Here is a 17,484-nt window from a genome sequence, read left to right on the forward strand (position 1 = left end):
TAACATAAAGAAGAAATCGCTTACACTCTCCCCCCCAGCAACAAAAGTCATGCCCTCATGACGTTAACAGAGTTCCCCAATGCTCCTTGCAAGACACAAAACCCAACCCAGGTGCATAAAGCAGTGACATAACTACCCAGGGCGGTAGAGACCACACTCAGTTCTCCTGGCGCTGCATAGGTCTGGGGGGTGCCTACTTCTCTGAGACCTCCATACCTTCTCTGCCGACCCTTCTGGCTCAGACACCACTGGGGACATCCTGGGTCTACCTGTCGGACCCTCGCCCTCACTGGGATCCTTCTTCACCTGAGAGCCCTCTGTCTCGTGTTTGGGTTCCACCCTCTCTCCCCCCAATGCCGGCTGTATCTCAGTCTGCCCCTCAACACCCTCCCTCCTCTCACCTAACTCAGTGGGGGAAGGGCCAGGAGCCTGTTTTTCCAGTACTGGGGAATTAGCAAACTGAAACAGGTCTACACATCTGAATCGCCGTCTTCCGAAGCAGTATCCCTTTCCGGGGTGAGGACCGGTCCCGTCTCTTTCGCAGCGTGCTCTTCCCTCGCCCCACGCCCTCGCAGAGTCCTCATACTAGGCGTCATCTCCCATTCGGACTCCTGATCCACCTGCACTTCTTGACCCAGGGGCAACAGGTGGTTCCGATGGAGTACCTTGATAGGCCCCTTCCCATCCTCTGGTCTCACCCGGTAAACAGGTAGATTCAGCATCTGGCTCTCTACAACATAGGGCGTGGCTGCCCAGCGATTTGCCAACTTGTGCTTACCAAGTAGTCCTAAATTCTGTATAAGGACCCGGTCTCCCGGCAATAGTTGGGCGAACTTCACTTTCTGATCATACCTCCTCTTGTTCCTCTGATTCTGCTTGGTGGCCGCCGCCTCAGCCAACTCGTATGCCCTTTTCAACTCTCTCCTCATATCGGACACATACTTCAGATATGGCTTCGAAGGTAATTCACCCGCTTCAGTCCCAAAGCACAAGTGAACGGGCAACCTCGCTTCCCGCCCGAACATCAGATATTAAGGCGAGTACCCTGTAGCATCATTGCGAGTACAATTGTAACAGTGAATCAAATGCCTAATGTGCTGACTCCACTTACTTTTCTGACCAATCTCCAGAGTCCTGAGCATATCCAACAGGGTCCGGTTAAACCTTTCAGGCTGAGGATCACCCTGTGGGTGATAGGGTGTGGTCCTGGATTTCTCAACCCCAAGCATACCCAGTAATTCATGGATAAGCCGGCTCTCGAAGTCCCGTCCCTGATTACTATGGATCCGCCTGGGGAGGCCATAATGAACAAAGTACTTCTCCCATAACACCTTCTCCATTGTAGTCGCTTTCTGGTCCTTAGTGGGAAACGCCTGAGCATATTGAGTGTAGTGATCCGTGATAACTAAGACATTTGCGGTTTTGCTGGTGTCTGGCTCAATAGACAGGAAATCCATACACACCAGGTCCAGGGATCCCGCACTCTGTAAGTGTGACAAAGGAGCAGCCGGTGCAGGCAGGGTCTTCCTCTTGATGCAACGACTGCACTTCCTACAATATTCTTCAACCTCCCCCCTCATCCGGGGCCAGTAAAACTGGTCCTTGAGTAATCCATAGGTCTTTTCCACCCCTAAGTGCCTGGAGCACAGTCTTCCGATATTTCTCAGGCATGACCAGCTGCCAATGCCGGGGGTGGTCTGGGGGCGACGTGACCCGGTACAAGACTTGTTTCTTCAACTTTAACCGAGGCCACTCCTTCAGTAGTAAGGGCACGGAGGCGTGCTTCGCCTTTTCCGCCTGGGCCATATCCCCCTTTCTAACTGCGTACCAGATAGTGCCAATGCTCGGGTCATCACGCTGAGCCGCCCCCACTTCCTGGGGGCTCACCTCCAGCAGCTGCCTGTTCCTCAGAGCAGTCAAATCACAGTACACAGTGGGTAGTGCGTCTTCATCAGCCCCCAGTTGATCCACTGCCCGATCCAGCCCCATCGGGATTCCTGCTTCAGCGTCGCTCGCAAAGTGACACATGGCCTTCACTCCCGGGGCAGGGACACTCCCCCACTCCTCATCCGTGCCCAACCCCTCATGCACCCGACGAGATAAAGTGTCTGCATTGATGTTCTGACTTCCCGACCGGTACTTCAAGCTGAACTCATAGACAGACAAGGCCACCAGCCACCGATGCCCAGTAGCGTCCAGTTTTGCCAAGGTCAGAATATAAGTGAGAGGATTGTTATCCGTTCTCACCTCAAACTTGGCCCTGTATAGATAGTCGCTCAACTTGTCCACCACCACCCATTTCAGCACCAGGAACTCCAACTTGTGAGTGGGATAGTTTCTCTCAGATGGTGACAAACTTCGACTGACAAACACCACTGGCCTCAATTCGTTGCCCTGTTCCCAGTACAGGACAGCCCCTAGACCCTCTCGGCTGGCATCAGTGTGCAGCACATATGGCTTCCGGGGATCAGCAAAAGCCAACACTGGGGCCTGTGTCAGCGCCCTTTTCAGAGATTGGAACGCCTCCTCACATTGAGCATCCCATCTCGATCCAAAAGGCTCCGCCGGGTTCAAGTATTCTCCTGCTTCCTGCCCTCGGTCCCCCTTCCCCACAGGTGAATAGCCACGCAATAGCTGGGTCAATGGGTGACTCATTTTAGCATATCCTTTCACGAATCGCCAGTAATGCCCACAGAACCCCAAAAACGGCTCACCTTCTGGGGTCTCAGCTAGGAGGTCACTGCGTCTATCTTAGCTGGATCAGTAGCCACTCCTTCTTGTGAAATTATGTGGCCAACATAGCCGACTGACAGCTTACAGAACTGGCATTTGTTCAGGGAAAGTTTCAACCCTTCCTCTTTCAGCTGGCTTAACAACTTCAGCAGCCGCTCCTCATGTTCCTCCAAAGTAGATCCAAACACTATCAGATCCTCCAGATACACCAACCCCTCGAGCAGGTTCATATCCCCCACAGTCCTCTCCATGAGCCTCTGGAAGGTGTCTGGGGCCCCTGATATGCCTTGGGGCATTCGTTCGAACTGAAAGAATCCCGGGGGCAGATAAAGGCCATCTTCTCTTTATCGGCCTCACTCATCGGAATCTGGTAATACCCACTCTGCAAATCCAAAACAGCAAACCACTGCGCGACCGCTCAGACAGGCCAATGCATCTTCAACCCTCGGGATCGTATCCTGATCGGGGACAGTGCGCCGGTTCGGAGTCCTATAGTCCATGCACATGCATACCTTCCCGTTTTTCTTCCTAGCCACGACTATGGGGGACACATAGGGGCTCCGGGACTCCTCGATAATCCCTGCATCCTTCAACTGCCGCAAGTGCTGCCGCACATCTTCCACATCTGCTGGGGCCAACCGCCGCGACCTTTCTCTAAACGGGGTGTCATTTGTCACCCGGATAGTGTGACGAGTGCTCTTGGAACAGCCCACATCAAACTCGCCCTGAGAAAAGACATCCCCTAGCTTCAGCATCTTCTCCACTAGCCTGCTCTTATACTCCGGTGGTACAGTGGAGTCCTCAAAATTAAAGGCCTCCTCGGTCAGCTGCCCCCAGTTCTCCAATAGTTTTCGTCCAGTGAGCCTCACGGGGGCGCTAGACATCACCTTCACTGGGAACAAGTGCGCGAGAGGCATCCCATGCTTAAAGGTGATCTCTCTCTCCATTGTGTTCCTTACAATCACCCCCATCCGGAGTGCCTGTAGAACTGAGGGCCTCTGCAATTCAGGTCTCACCAGCACCCCAGCTGGGAACCAGGACTCCCCCTCAAGGTCTTCCGGGGCGTCTACTAACAGGGCCTTGCCTGCCAGCACCCCGGGGAATCTGGGGGTCCCCACACTAGTGCCACCTCCCCTAGCTGTATCACTTTAGGCCTCGCCTGAGTACACCACACAGTCCCTCGTTTGCACTCAGGATCCAGCCCTTGGGGGTCAACCACTTCCTCGAACACCACTCGAAACACTGGGTGTACCGAGAGGGTCTCCAGAAAGTTCTCCCCCGCCTTCTCCTTACAGGCTCCCAGGAGCCGTCACACAAGAAGGGAATTAGTTCCCACCAGAAGGGCAGCGCCACCTGTTTCCACCGGATCCGGACAAACCAACACCAAAGAGCTTCAGACACTCCCACATCACCCTCCGAGAATTCCAATCTCACTGACAGGTACCCATCGTACGGATATTCACCCTCACTTACACCCCAAATCTCCAGTGCGTCAAATGGGGTTACTGGCAAGTGCTTTAGATATTTGTTGTAGACCGACCAGTACAATAAGGTAACCTGCAATCCTGTGTTGAGGATGGCTTTTGCATAAATTCCCTCTATCCGTAGGCACACGCTGGAACGAGGTCCCACCAGTCCAGCCAGAATAAAGGCTTGGGCTTTCGGTGGTCCCCTGGCTGATTTCTGGGAATGTGTTCCTCCAGAGACTCCAGTCCGTTCCCTCACTGAGTCTCTCCTAAGTTTCCCAACACCACTCCCTTCTTAGTCGCCCAGGGGCTTGCCCTCCGCGGGGTGCCTTGTCTCTCACAATCCCTCCAAAAGTGTCCCTCTTCCCCACAGCTGTAGCACACGCTACCCGCCACCCCTCTTCTCCCGGGACGCCCGCCACTCCCAGCCCATTGCGCAGGTCATCCCCCGAAGGTGGGTACTCTCCCTGTCCATCCCCTCAAACGGGGGGGGGGGGGTCCCTACTCCCCTGGGACCCCTTGGATTTCTCGGTCCTCAACCCGGCCACCACTTCCTGTACTGCTGAGGATCGCCCCTGGTGGCCCGAGCCCCTTTTATTGGCCCAATGAGTCTCTTCCTCCCGCACCTCTCTAATCAGCTGCCTGAAAGATGGAGGGGGGCTCTTTTTATAGGACTGCCAGAGACTCTATGCCACCTTGTCCTCCTCCAGGGAACCACTGAATATCTGACTCATCCTCACTCTTGCCACTTTGTTTGCCTTCACTACCCCCCCCCGGCACCGCAACCCAGTAAGCATTCCCTCCAGCCGAAATATGTATTCTGAGAGCTTTTCCCCTCTACCCTGCTCCATGTGGTGAAACTCCGCTAAAAGCTCCCAGGGATCCCCTGACATTCCAAACGCTCCCTCCAAAGCTTCTAAATACTCCGCTAGTGAAGCTGAGGGCTGTTCAGCTTTCAGCTCCCGGACAACTCCCCTCAAACTTCCCACCAGTCGCTGTCTCTTCTCCTTATCTGAGCCTGGCCACGCCTCTAACATTGGGGACGTGTTTTCGATCCAGGTCTCGTAGTCATCCTCCCCTTCCGGGGTAGACGTGGTTCCTGAGAAAATTCTCAGCTTCGGCCTTGGCCCCTCGGCCCTCCTCACCAGGAGGTAATGGCGGCTGCTAGCTCGGAGGTCTAGCTGGGGGGGGGGGGCCTGGCCAAGCCTTCCCACTCTGACCCCCCCCCCCCCCCTTACTGGTTACTGGCACCTCCCCTGGGGTCTCATCTAGCTCCTCCTCTGGTGTCTCCTCACTTTCGTCCTCCGGGAGGGTGTGGAGCCCCACGGCCCCGCCTCCCCCAGGACGCTGACCATCGCTGGCAGTTCCAACGTCATGCTGTCAGCACTTGTACGGACCAACACCCAGTTAGACTCCACTTTTTTACCGCACCTTCTAGCTACCAGTTCTACCTACCCCATACCTTTGACCAAACTCAACCCCCGCACTAACGCATCTCCCGAAATGCGGAAACCCACCCCACTTAACGCGCACGCATGAATCACCGGTAAGTCCTCTAACTCACACCAGTTTACAATCTTATCTCGATCCATCTCCACACTACTTGACGTGGCAATTTACACTGCTTACCGAAAATTCAATCCCAGACGTCAGCCCCCACAAGTGTAACAGTCAGCTGTGTCAGCTCATACGCGTCTAGAGGAGACCCTGTCCCCTGCCCGATCTTGTCTCACAGTTGCGTCGGTTGCTGTGCAATGCCACCTGATACGGCCTCAAACAGCCAGCACACAATGTACATTTTACAAATTACACTTTATAAATCTTACTTGGACTATGAGATTAATAAAGATACAATACAAAAAGGAATGAATGGAAACAAAAAAAGGTGCCAGACTTACCAAAGTTCAGCTTCTTAGTGCATACACAATTGGAGCTCGGGACCTTCCTTCTTCCCCTGTGATCCGCTCTGACCTTCCGACTCGTAGCTCGGGACTACCCGAAGTGATCGACCAGAGCACTCCCAGCACATCTGTCTTCCTCTCGATCTCCCCTCCAACTCCCCACCAAAACCCATTTCCCAGCCATATGAGACAGCATATCACCCCAAAAGAAGAATAACATGGATACTCATTGGTTCATTCGCCCTCTTATCAATAGGATAACCCAAGCAAATGGCAGCGAGGGAGCCTTCTCGGCATTTAACATAACCAAGAAGCCATTTTAATTAACATACGCAGAAACATAAAAGATTAACATAACAAAGAAGCCATTTTGATTAACATACGCAGTAACATAAAGAAGAAACCCCTTACATGTGATTCTGATGCCATAACTTACAAAGCTGTGGAGGTATGGTTCCCACATCAAGTGGATTTTGTGTTTTTTCCACCTTGTGGACAAAATCATACTGTGGATATCCATAAAAATTGAACTTGTTCGTTACCTCGAAATGGTCCGTAAAACAGTCAAGTGGTGAGCGCTGACCTGAGAGTGTTAGACTGGATTTTTTGATATTATTCTGAAAACAGAGATATGACATATTTCCTGATTTCTTGTTTAATCACTGTGAGATGTGTGAAGCCCTATATTACATGTTGGAAGCAATGTCAGCTAATGGAACTCAGTGTTATGTTGAATGTTGAGCTGCAACTATAATGTTCTGAGGAGAGTGGAGGAAGTTGGATATCAAAGTTCACCTTGGAAACAAAATTGACAAAAGAAAAAATGATGCACTGATTATTGCAATTACAAGAAGTTAATGCAGGAACTCCAGATGGAAGTTTCCAAATTACCACTAGTGTCACAACCATTCCAGTCCTTCCACTAACTTCTGTTGGAGCAGATAAGATCTGCATGTTTGAGTCTCAGATATTTTTAATGTTTCTAGCCATTCCTACCCACCCCACCTCTCTTCTATCTTCTATTTTGCACAAAACCCAGTTGAATCATGATTGAAGCAATTTGCAAATGACTATACGCTGTTTGAACTTTATTCCTGTTGTCATCCACAGTCATCAAACATCAATGCAACTGAAAAGGTCTCAGTGACTCTTTAAACTGGTGAGGGCCTGTGAAAAAGGAACTATGAAATGCTGGTTACTTGTTACTAAACTAAGCAGTTCAGAATAAGTGACCACCCATTTCACAGTTCCTCCGTCTCAGCTGCATCTGCTCTCAGGATCAGACTTTTCATTCCAGAACTAAGAAGAGATCCTCAGCCAAAGAAAGGGGCTTCCCTTCCTCCACCATCCATGCTGCCCTCAACTGCATCTCTTCCATTTTGCACACATCTGGCCTAACCCCATCTTCCCACTACCCCACCAAAGATAGGGTTCCTCTTGTCCTCACCTACCACCCCACTACCTTCTGATCTAGCACATAATTCTCTGTAATTTCCATAATCTCCAATAGGATCCCACCACCAAACACACCTTTCCCTCCCCCTGCTTTCTGCATTCCACAGGGATTGCTCCCTACGTAATTCCCTTGTCCATTCCTCTCTCCCCACTGATCTCCCTCCTGATACTTATCCTTGCAAGCAGAACAAGTGCCATATCTGCCCCATACCCCCTCCCTCACTATCATTCAGCGCCCCAAACATTCCTTCCAGGTGAGACGACACTTCACCTGTTAGTCTGTTGGGGTCATCTACTGTATCTGGTGCTCCCAGTGTTGCCTCTGTATATCGATGAGACGTAACGTAAATTGGGAAACTGCTTCACTCAGCAACTACACTCTGTCCAGCAGAAAATGTGAAATCTGATGACCACCCATTTCAATTCTACTTCCCATTTCCATTCTGGCTTATCAATCTTTGGCTTCTCTACTGCTGCAATGAGACCACACTCAGGATGGAGGAGCAACACCTTGTATTCCATTTGGGAAGCCTTCAATTTCTCGAACTTCTGATAATGTTCCCCCTTCACCATTCCCCTAATCCTGTTTCCCTCTCTCACCTTATCTCCTTACCTGCCCATCACCTCCCTCTGGTGCTCCTCCCCCTTCTCTTTCTTCCATGGTCTTCTACACTCTCCTATCAGATTACCCCCTTCCCCAGCCCTTTATCTCTTTCACCTATCAACTTTCCACCTCTTTACTTCACCCCTCCCCCATTCCCAGTTTCACCAACCATCTACCACCTTGTATTTCTTCCTCTTTTCCTTCTTGTTCTAACTTCTCATCTTTTTTTCCAGTCCTGAAGAAGGGTCTCAGTCCAAAATGTCTATTTTTTGCTTTTTTCCATAGATGCTACCTGACCTGCTGAGTTTCTCCAGCATTTTGTGTGTGCCGCACCCTTTTAAGAGTCAATAAATCTTTGGAAATGTTTACTTGAAGAGCTGTGGAGAGTGAAGCAATGAACTTATTTGAAGTTCAATAGATTTTTGGAATATAGAGGAGTCAAGAATTGTGAACATAGTTGTGGAAGTGTGGATGAGGCAAAATCAGATAAGCCATGATCCCATTGAACAATGGAACAAGTAATGAAATGTGATCATAGCATTTCTGCTTCTATCTCTTGTGTTATTATAACTGTGAATTTAACATAAATCCTTTTAACTTCATCCTCCTAATGTACAAAGAAGATCAGGCATTATGAAAAAAACTTCTAGTTCAATATATTTTGTTCGTAACTAAAGCAAATTTAGATTTTGAGTTTTGAGACAACTAAATGAAATTGGAAACACTTGCATTTCTTTCCACCAGGGGGCGATAGAAAGATGGAACTAGCAGCCTTATATCGAGCGGCTTTAGGTTATCTTAGTGCTGGAGAATCAGGCACAGCAATAGCTGTAAGTACTATGTTGGTATTTGATCTTTGGCTCTTTGAACATTCAACCTTTGTTCAGTACATTATATTTTTGAGCAATGAACTGGCAATGAAAACATGAATATATTTGCTGTCCTGTAAACACTTTAAAGAAGAGTTTTAGTTAACATGGTGTTCCTTATTCCTATTAACTTAAAAAATATACTTAATTTCTAGCATTTCTGGAAAGAGGTGAATTGATCCAAAATCATTGCAGTTGCTTTTCACTTTGAAGATAACTGATATCCATCTGTGTGGTGCTGAAAAGTTAAACAGTGATACTCCTTGAACAAGTTTCCAGGCCAAAATATATCTATAATTGTTTAGTACAAGTACATAGTTCATCTTTTGATGATGTATCACATTATTATTCTGATAGTTAAAATGAAAAGCATTGTGAAAGTTAAGTTGGTATGTTGTTGAAAGGGCTGTTGATTCTACTTCATTTTATTTCATTTTGTATTGCAGTTTATCTTCATAGCTTCCAAAGCTCTTTTTATTGGATTTTGTGTATTTACTGTAATGTTTTTACCAGAGATCTTGTTAATGTACAAAAAAATTGAAGAAAATCTGTTAAGGAGAGTAAACAGAGCAAATGTGTTATAAAACTAGGGTGGAACTCCAAAAGAAATATAGATTCTTACAAGGATAAGGCAAACTATGCTGCAAAGGAAGAAAAGAAGTGGACAGTGACTACCTAGGATATAGTACTTTCTTTCAGATATCTATAATTCCAAGTTCTCTGCTAGCCGAAGTAGCAATCCCACTTTCCGTTTTTTGCCACTGAGATTTATTAGAGCAATTTTGTGATGGTTTCACTGCTAACTCCTGAATTCTCCTTCTCCATTGGCTATTATTCGAGCTAATTATGGGTTGAGAACCCTATACATCTTGGTAATTCTTGTTTGTTATTTGTCTTTGTGCCTGTCTTTAAAATTAGTACAAATTGGATAACTTTTTAAAGCGACAAACATGTCTAAGAAATGTGAGAGATAAACAGAAAAGAATGGAGACTGCACGAGAGATCTGGTGGGAGAAAAATCTGGTGAAAACAAAGTCTATGGAATGCAGGAAAATAAATGCAAAAGTAATTACACACAGGATAAAACTGCACAAAAGGAAAAAAATGAGACAAGAAATAGGGGAGCAGGAAAGTTTGAGCATAGAGAAAACCAGACAGAAGTAGTGAGATACAATTTTTACTGTATATCGATGAACAATATATTTAAGTTTTCAATTATATCAAAATAATTTGTACTTTTTCTGTATATGTATCAAGGAAGTGTCCCTGGTAAACATTACAATAGATCAAACTTCATTTTGCTATATTGCTAATTTCAAAATACTTGGAAATTTAGCAAAGAGAAACAATCTATGCTTTATTTTGTTAGTGAAAGAATAAACAACATTGCCCACATGCAAGCAAAGTTCATTTTAAGTAACACAATATTTAATATTTTAATTACCTAATAGTTCCTAGATTTAACTTTGTAGCATTATTTATTATCTGCATACTGTAATTTTATTGGTCTTTTATGTTTGTATTGCACAATGTTGCCAATGAATACTTAAAGTAGAATATACTGTAGAATCCAATAATGACAACAAAGAAAAAAAGCAAATGTTTTATTTTTAAGAGCCATTGTGTATAATTTTCATTTATATTTTATTATATTAATCATCTCTCCTTCTGAGTGGAGCTCAGATGTATAGAGGCCTTAGATCATAGTTCCCTCCTCCCTTAGGACATCTGCTTATCATTATACTGAGCTTGCTAGCTTTCTACTTTGCCTTGTGGTAATATGCTGTTCATTGCCAGGCCAAGCCTCAGAGACATGCTAAAGAGGTCCTGCCACGCAGCTCAAGACTCCTGGGGTCTGTGCTCTGGGGTCTCTGTGGTTGTTTCCCTGCTTTTCCATCAGAGTTTCATCTCCGTTATCCTGTTGTAATGTGCCCACCTCAGGCTGTCTTTCTACGGAAGGCTACGGTCAGGATCTAACAGCAACAGCTGTTGTAAAAGACAACCATTTCCTCCCACTGTTACCTCATTAGTGTTTTCCCATTCAAGTGCAAAAACATAGCTACAATTGAATATCGAGGAAGAATGCTTATTGAAGATATTTGCTACTAAGTAGAATGTTCACGGTATCATTGTATATAGTTTGTTTAAGATAATATATAATTTATTTTGTGATTTTTAAAAATTAGTGCAATATTTTTATGATCTGAGTCATTTGATGTGTAAACAAAAGCATTGACAGATACAGTATTTTATGAAATATATGCCTATGCTATTGAATCCATTATTTAATTGAATTAGAGCAATTTACCTGGATCATGGTATCTGTGACTAACCCAATATTTCCCTTTCTAACACAATACTTGTCCAGCAAAATATGACAGAAAATATCTCACAACTATTTAATAATATAAAAATATAAGCTTATACTTATTACTTATCTATGCTGAACTTCAGCATAAAATTTCCATATTTTTAAACATAACCTAGTATATTTTGAATTACATTTCAAGATTCAGCAATTAAAGCATTTCTACAATGTAGATTAAAGCAATTGTTGGGTAACCCAATAATTCAATGATCTTACAATACTGTAATTGCTTTAACACAACATCCACAAAAAGAACTTTTAATGAAAAGTATAGTATTTTGTTTCCTGAAATTACAAATTTTTTTATTTCACCAAAACCCAGCTGAATAAGAGAAACGTTCAAAACTCTGCATGTTTGATTTAATCAGAGAGTGCAAATTACTCCAATAAAATTAACTGTAGATAAAATGAAAAAGTAACAAATTTTTTTAACCATAGATGTGGCACCTGCTTACCTCTTGGGCTTAATTCTGTAATTGTGATCATTTATATAATAGAAAAAGTATTTGTTTCTGTTCTTTGTTATAATATCAGAAATTGCAAAGATGAGACATCACGTTTTATATGAGATATGTTTGAAGGTTTTCAAGAATTGAAAAGGTATTTGGTAGGACTCTCTTTATTGTGAATCTGATAACAATTCTTTTGGTCCAGTATCTGAATGTACTCCCAGTTTTAAGAAATGCTCTTTCATTATTTGATTCATTTCGATGTATTGATTAATTTGATTAATTCATTGTCATAATTACAAATGAAAAAAATTCAGAATAAATTAATAGTATGTAAGACTTTAAACCCTGCGTTTTAAAAAAAACCTGCCAAGTACATAAGATTTGAATGTTTTTAGTCATAGTGGATGCATAGAAGATGCCTTACAAATTTAATTTTAGAATGTAATGTGCTCAAAATAATGTGATTTTTCATGTATAATTCTATGCAGCATTAAAAAAAAACTTTATGATGTGTGAGAATAAAGGTATTTCCTAATGTGCAATGCACCAATGAAGGTTTAGTTCTAGGTACTGGTTGGTGCTGAAGTATGTAGTTGCATATACTATGATTTTGAGGTCTTGGGAGGATATTGGAATTTGACAGCAAAGTTTATTGCCATTGACATAACTGTAAGATAAAAGTAAAGCAGACACCCAGACCAGAGCACTATTTTCAAAAGAGAACTCTGGATATGTTCTGCACTTCCACTCACCAGTCACTTGCCTTTAGCAGTTCCTTTATTTTCTCCTTGGCAGTTATACACCTTGCATCTTTTATGTTCCCTACGACTTCCACTTCCTCCATGTTTCCATTCCTAAACAATACAGATGCCCAAAATTCTCCATTTGATGTGCCGTACACCTCCTTCCATTACTGCTCATGTGTGGCTGCTGGTTTCATGTATGCTTACGTTCAGCAGTGCACTAGCTTGTTTTGTCAATAATCATTTATTTGTTGCTGAAATAGAAGCAACCATTACATCTGACCTCTCTGTTTCATCAATTATGAATAGATTATTGGATAGGAACATCTGCAAAACCTTGCAGTTAGAATCACCTTCTGGCTGGCATTAGATAAAGTATTAAACCTGTGTTTGTTGTCAGACCAAACCCTAGTGGAATGACTGAACAATTTAAGGAAACAAAAACATTCCCAATGGCAAGCAACTAAACTTGCTTAGAGCCTTTACTGAGCAGTAGCGACAGCAGGAATTTCTTCATTTAATCTTGTTAAGCTCTGAATACCTTCATGAAAATATGAAAACTCTAGCCCATGAGCTGCTGAATTATAGCCCTATGAATTCAGAAAACAAACCAAATCGGCTACAGATGTGAACTTGTAGCTTGAGAAGTGTAATTATCAACCACTTACCCTTTCAACACAGCCCTCTCAATCATGTTAAGGATACCATAAAAACACAAATATTACATAATTTTGGGAATTCCTATCTTTAGTTTTGGTAGCCAAGAACTACAGTAAGTGCACTAACATATTGGCATTAGTGCGTGGTTTATTGCCATTGACATAACTATGATAAAAGTAAAGCAAACACCCAGACCAGAGCACAGTACTCGAAAGAGAACTTGCACCCTTGCACCCAGTTTCTTCATTTTCTCCTTGGTGGTTATGGAGGGTAATGCAGGAAATGGGTGAGAAACATCAAAGAGAGAGAAATCAGGTTTTATTAGAAAGAAAGATATACTCCTAAAATGCAAAAGAAGCTCTTCAACTCAAGTATTCAGTGCTAGAGTGTATTCATTAAACAAACAATTACAATCATATTTTTCAATCCATTTCCCCTTTTCTTTCAACCGCTTTATGTCAATCTGCTTCTCCAAACTAATTTTGAATGTTGAACTGGTTTCTATCTCAGGCGCTAACTTTGGAAGTAAAGTCCATTGACTCAATCCTATTGTAAATTGCTGTTCCTTGTGGCAAATTTTCTGAATCCATTACAGTTAGTAACACATCCTCTTTCTTGATTTCTTTACTGCCAATGCTACAACAGTATTTCTAGCAGTGTTCCTAACAACCCAAAGCTGTCATTTCCTGATTAGAATTGAAAAAAGTTAAGAATAGAGCTATCTTCCTAATCCTAAGTTTCTTCTTGCAAATTCAGCAGGAGTACACCAGGATAGCCAGGAATTTAGTTGGATATATTGGGTCCCTGTCTTAAGCCAAAGTTTCAGGGACTGTTGGAGCATATTCTCCAGCTGCCCTCACAACACTATTAATATGTAGAGTTATGGCTGGGATGAGAGGGTCAAGGCTGGGATCAGCAAAATAAATGTAATGCTGATTAAAAGTGGCTCTCTGACACAGGAAAACCTTAAGCAAGTGAGCTATATTTTGAAACAGAATTATTTATAGATCTGCAATTCTTACATAACAATTAAATGTGCTGCAAGGAGCATTAAAAGGCTGACAGCATGATTTGGTATCTTTTTGCTGCCGGGGTTTGCATTCATGCACTATCAGATTTATCTGAAAGTTCCAAACTTACCCAGGGGATATCCTTTCAGGATAATTAGGTAGGTTTCTCATGAAACTTTCCAAATAGACTTATACAAACAAAACACAAACCCGATCTTAATATGCAGATGGTGGAACTTCAGAGTAATACACACAAAATGCTGGAGGAACTCAACAGGTCAGGCAGTATCTGTGGAAAGGAATAAACAGTCAATGATTTGGGCTAAGTTCCTTCATTGGGACTGGAAAGGACAGGTGAAGAAGCCAGAATATGAAGGTGTGTGGGGGTGGAGGTGAGTGAGAAGCTAGGTGATAGGTGGAAAAGGTAAAAGACTGAAGAAGAAACAATCTGTTAAGAGCAGAGAGTGGACTATGAGAGAAAGGGAAGGAGAAGGGACATCAGTGGAAGGTGATAAGCAGGTGTGAGGAAATGAGAAGGGGTAAGTGGGGAGTGGAAAAAGAGAGAAGGGGAAGGGGGAGAAGTTACCAGAAGTTAGAGAAATTGGTATTCTTGCTGAGGTTAGCAGCTGACTATGAGATGTTGCTCCTCCAACCTAAGAGTGGCCTCATCATAGCAGTAAAAGAGGCCATGGACTGACTCGTAGGCATGGGAATGGGCAGTGGAATTAAAATGGTTGGCTTGATGCAGACAGAGCTAAAGTACATGACAAAGTGGTTGAAAAATCTATGTTGGGTCTCACTAATATAGAGAATGCTACACTGAGAACACCAGATACAGTAGATGATCTGACAAACCTACATGTGGAGTGTTACCTCACCTGGAAGGACTGTTTGTGGCCTTGAATGGTGGTAATATTAAGATATTAATATACCTTAATATGTTATTAGCTTTTACCTTGAACGTTCTCAAGGCTATCTGAAAATTAGATCAGAAAGGGTTGTATAAATAAAAGGAAAGACGAGAAGATTGCCTTGATTTTCCCTGTTGGATGACTGACTTTCAGGTGAGAGTATATGGCAGTTAAGTTCCTGTCTTAGCTCCTGTATTTCCTTTTCTGGCTTCTCCTATATTTGTAGTCATAAACACTTAAAGTAAATAGCTTTGGCAAACCTGTGGATTCTTACCTCAATTATTTAGTGCCTGGTTTACCTAAGAGTTTCCTGGTTCAACAGAAGCATATAACTTGCTCTAAAGTAAAGAACAAGAAGTTTGTATACCTTTCCCGTGTAACTGTTGTTGATGATCTATCAAATAGAATTGTGTAGGATTACAATACTGGAACTCTCAGCTTGGAAGAGGCATACAATTAGAAGACAATTAAAAAGTGGACAGAGCTGTACTTGGACAAAGTTGTACATTACAAAGTCATAGAATGGCTACTTACAGGAGGGTGACAATAATTCCTTGCTTACTGTCTGCCATAACTACTTACAGAACAAATGCTATTCAATTCATGCCACCGCTACTCACCAGTTCCATCCCCGGAGCTCTTCTATATAATTCAGAGAATTTTCCTTCACTATGTATTTATCCATTTTCTCTTTTGAAATCTACAGTGTAACCTGTCTCCACTACATTTGCAAACAATGTATTTCAGATTCCAGTCACACTATATAATAAAAGGTTTTCCCTCATGTCACTATTAACTGTATTCCCCTTTATTTTATTACCAGTTACTTTTCGTCCTTGGACTCTCTACCATTTGGAATGGTCCCACTGCATTCTATCTAGAGCATTCATCATTTTATATGTTTTTATCAGACTTCTACTCAGCACCTAAAGTGCGCAGTTCTAACTTCTGTAAACTATCCTTGTAATTGTAATCCCTCATTACAGGAACCATTCTCATATATATATTTTTGGACCCTGTCTGATACATTCACATCATTCCAATAAAAAAACAACCAAAACTGTAAACAGTACTCCATTTGATAACCAGTGTAATATAAATTTTCAGCATAACTTCAAGTTTTATGCATCATACCTTAATTGATAAAACCTAAAATTGTGTATGCTTTATTAACTACTATCTCTGTCTGCCCTCCCACTCTCAATTACCCCATATCTTTCTGCCCTTGCACCCCTTTTAGAACTGTGTATTTTATTATATTTTGTCTCTCATAATTCTTCCTACCAAAATTTATCTCTGTCAGTTTCTCAGTCCACAATAAAAAGCCATGTTTTATGTCATCCACGAATTTAAAGTTGTGGCTTGCCCATGAAGTCTTTGACAAGTTTCCACACGGAAGGTTAGTTAGGAAGGTTCAATCGTTAGCTGTTAATACTGAAGTAGTAAAATGGATTCAACAGTGGCTGGATGGGAGATGCCAGAGAGTGGTGGTGGATAACTGTTTGTCAGGTTGGAGGCCGGTGACTAGTGGTGTGCCTCAGGGTACAGGGTATGTTATTTGTCATATACTTTAATGATCTGGATGATGGGGTGGTAAACTGGATTAGTAAGTATGCAGATGATACTAAGATAGGTGGTGTTGTGGATAATGAAGTAGGTTTTCAAAGCTTGCAGAGAGGTTTAGGCCAGCTAGAAGAGTGGGCTGAAAGATGGCAGATGGGGTTTAATGCTGATAAGTGTGAGGTGCTACACTTTGGTAGGACTAATCAAAATAAGACATACATGGTAAATGGTAGGGCATTGAAGAATGCAGTACAACAGAGTGATCTAGGAATAATGGTGCATAGTTCCCTGAAGGTGGAATCTCATGTGGATAGGATGGTGAAGAAAACTTTTGGTATGCTGGCCTTTATAAATCAGAGCATTGAGTATAGGAGTTGGGATGTAATGTTAAAATTGTACAAGGTGTTGGGAAGGCCATATTTTCCATTGGAAGTAGGGGAGATTCATACAAGAGGACATGAGTTGAGAGTTGGGGGCAAAAGTTTAGGGGTAACACAAGGTAGAACTTCTTTACTCAGAGAGTGGTAGCTGTGTGGAATGAGTTTCCAGTAGAAGTGGTGGGGGCAGGTTGGATATTGTCATTTAAAGTAAAATTGGATAGGTATATGGACAGGAAAGGAATGGAGGGTTATGGGCTGAGTGCAGGTCGGTGGGACTAGGTGAGAGTAAGTGTTCGGCACGGACTAGAAGGGCCAAGATAGCCTGTTTCTGTGCTGTAATTGTTATATGGTTATATGGTTAAGTCTATT

At 43.3% G+C, this 17,484-nt stretch overlaps 1 protein-coding gene across 5 annotated transcripts in view; it reads left to right on the forward strand.

The window, feature by feature from the left end:
* The window catches only part of ttc29 (tetratricopeptide repeat domain 29), a 366,818-nt gene that overhangs the window by 162,101 nt on the left and 187,233 nt on the right, over window positions 1-17,484 (forward strand). For all 5 annotated transcript variants that reach the window (XM_073042934.1, XM_073042932.1, XM_073042933.1 and 2 more), the window contains exon 7: window positions 8,904-8,989. In XM_073042934.1, the coding sequence (XP_072899035.1) occupies window positions 8,904-8,989 (86 nt within the window). The remainder of the gene's footprint in view (window positions 1-8,903; window positions 8,990-17,484) is intronic.

Source organism: Hemitrygon akajei, chromosome 4, assembly GCF_048418815.1.
Source record: "Hemitrygon akajei chromosome 4, sHemAka1.3, whole genome shotgun sequence".
Lineage (NCBI taxonomy): Eukaryota > Metazoa > Chordata > Chondrichthyes > Myliobatiformes > Dasyatidae > Hemitrygon > Hemitrygon akajei.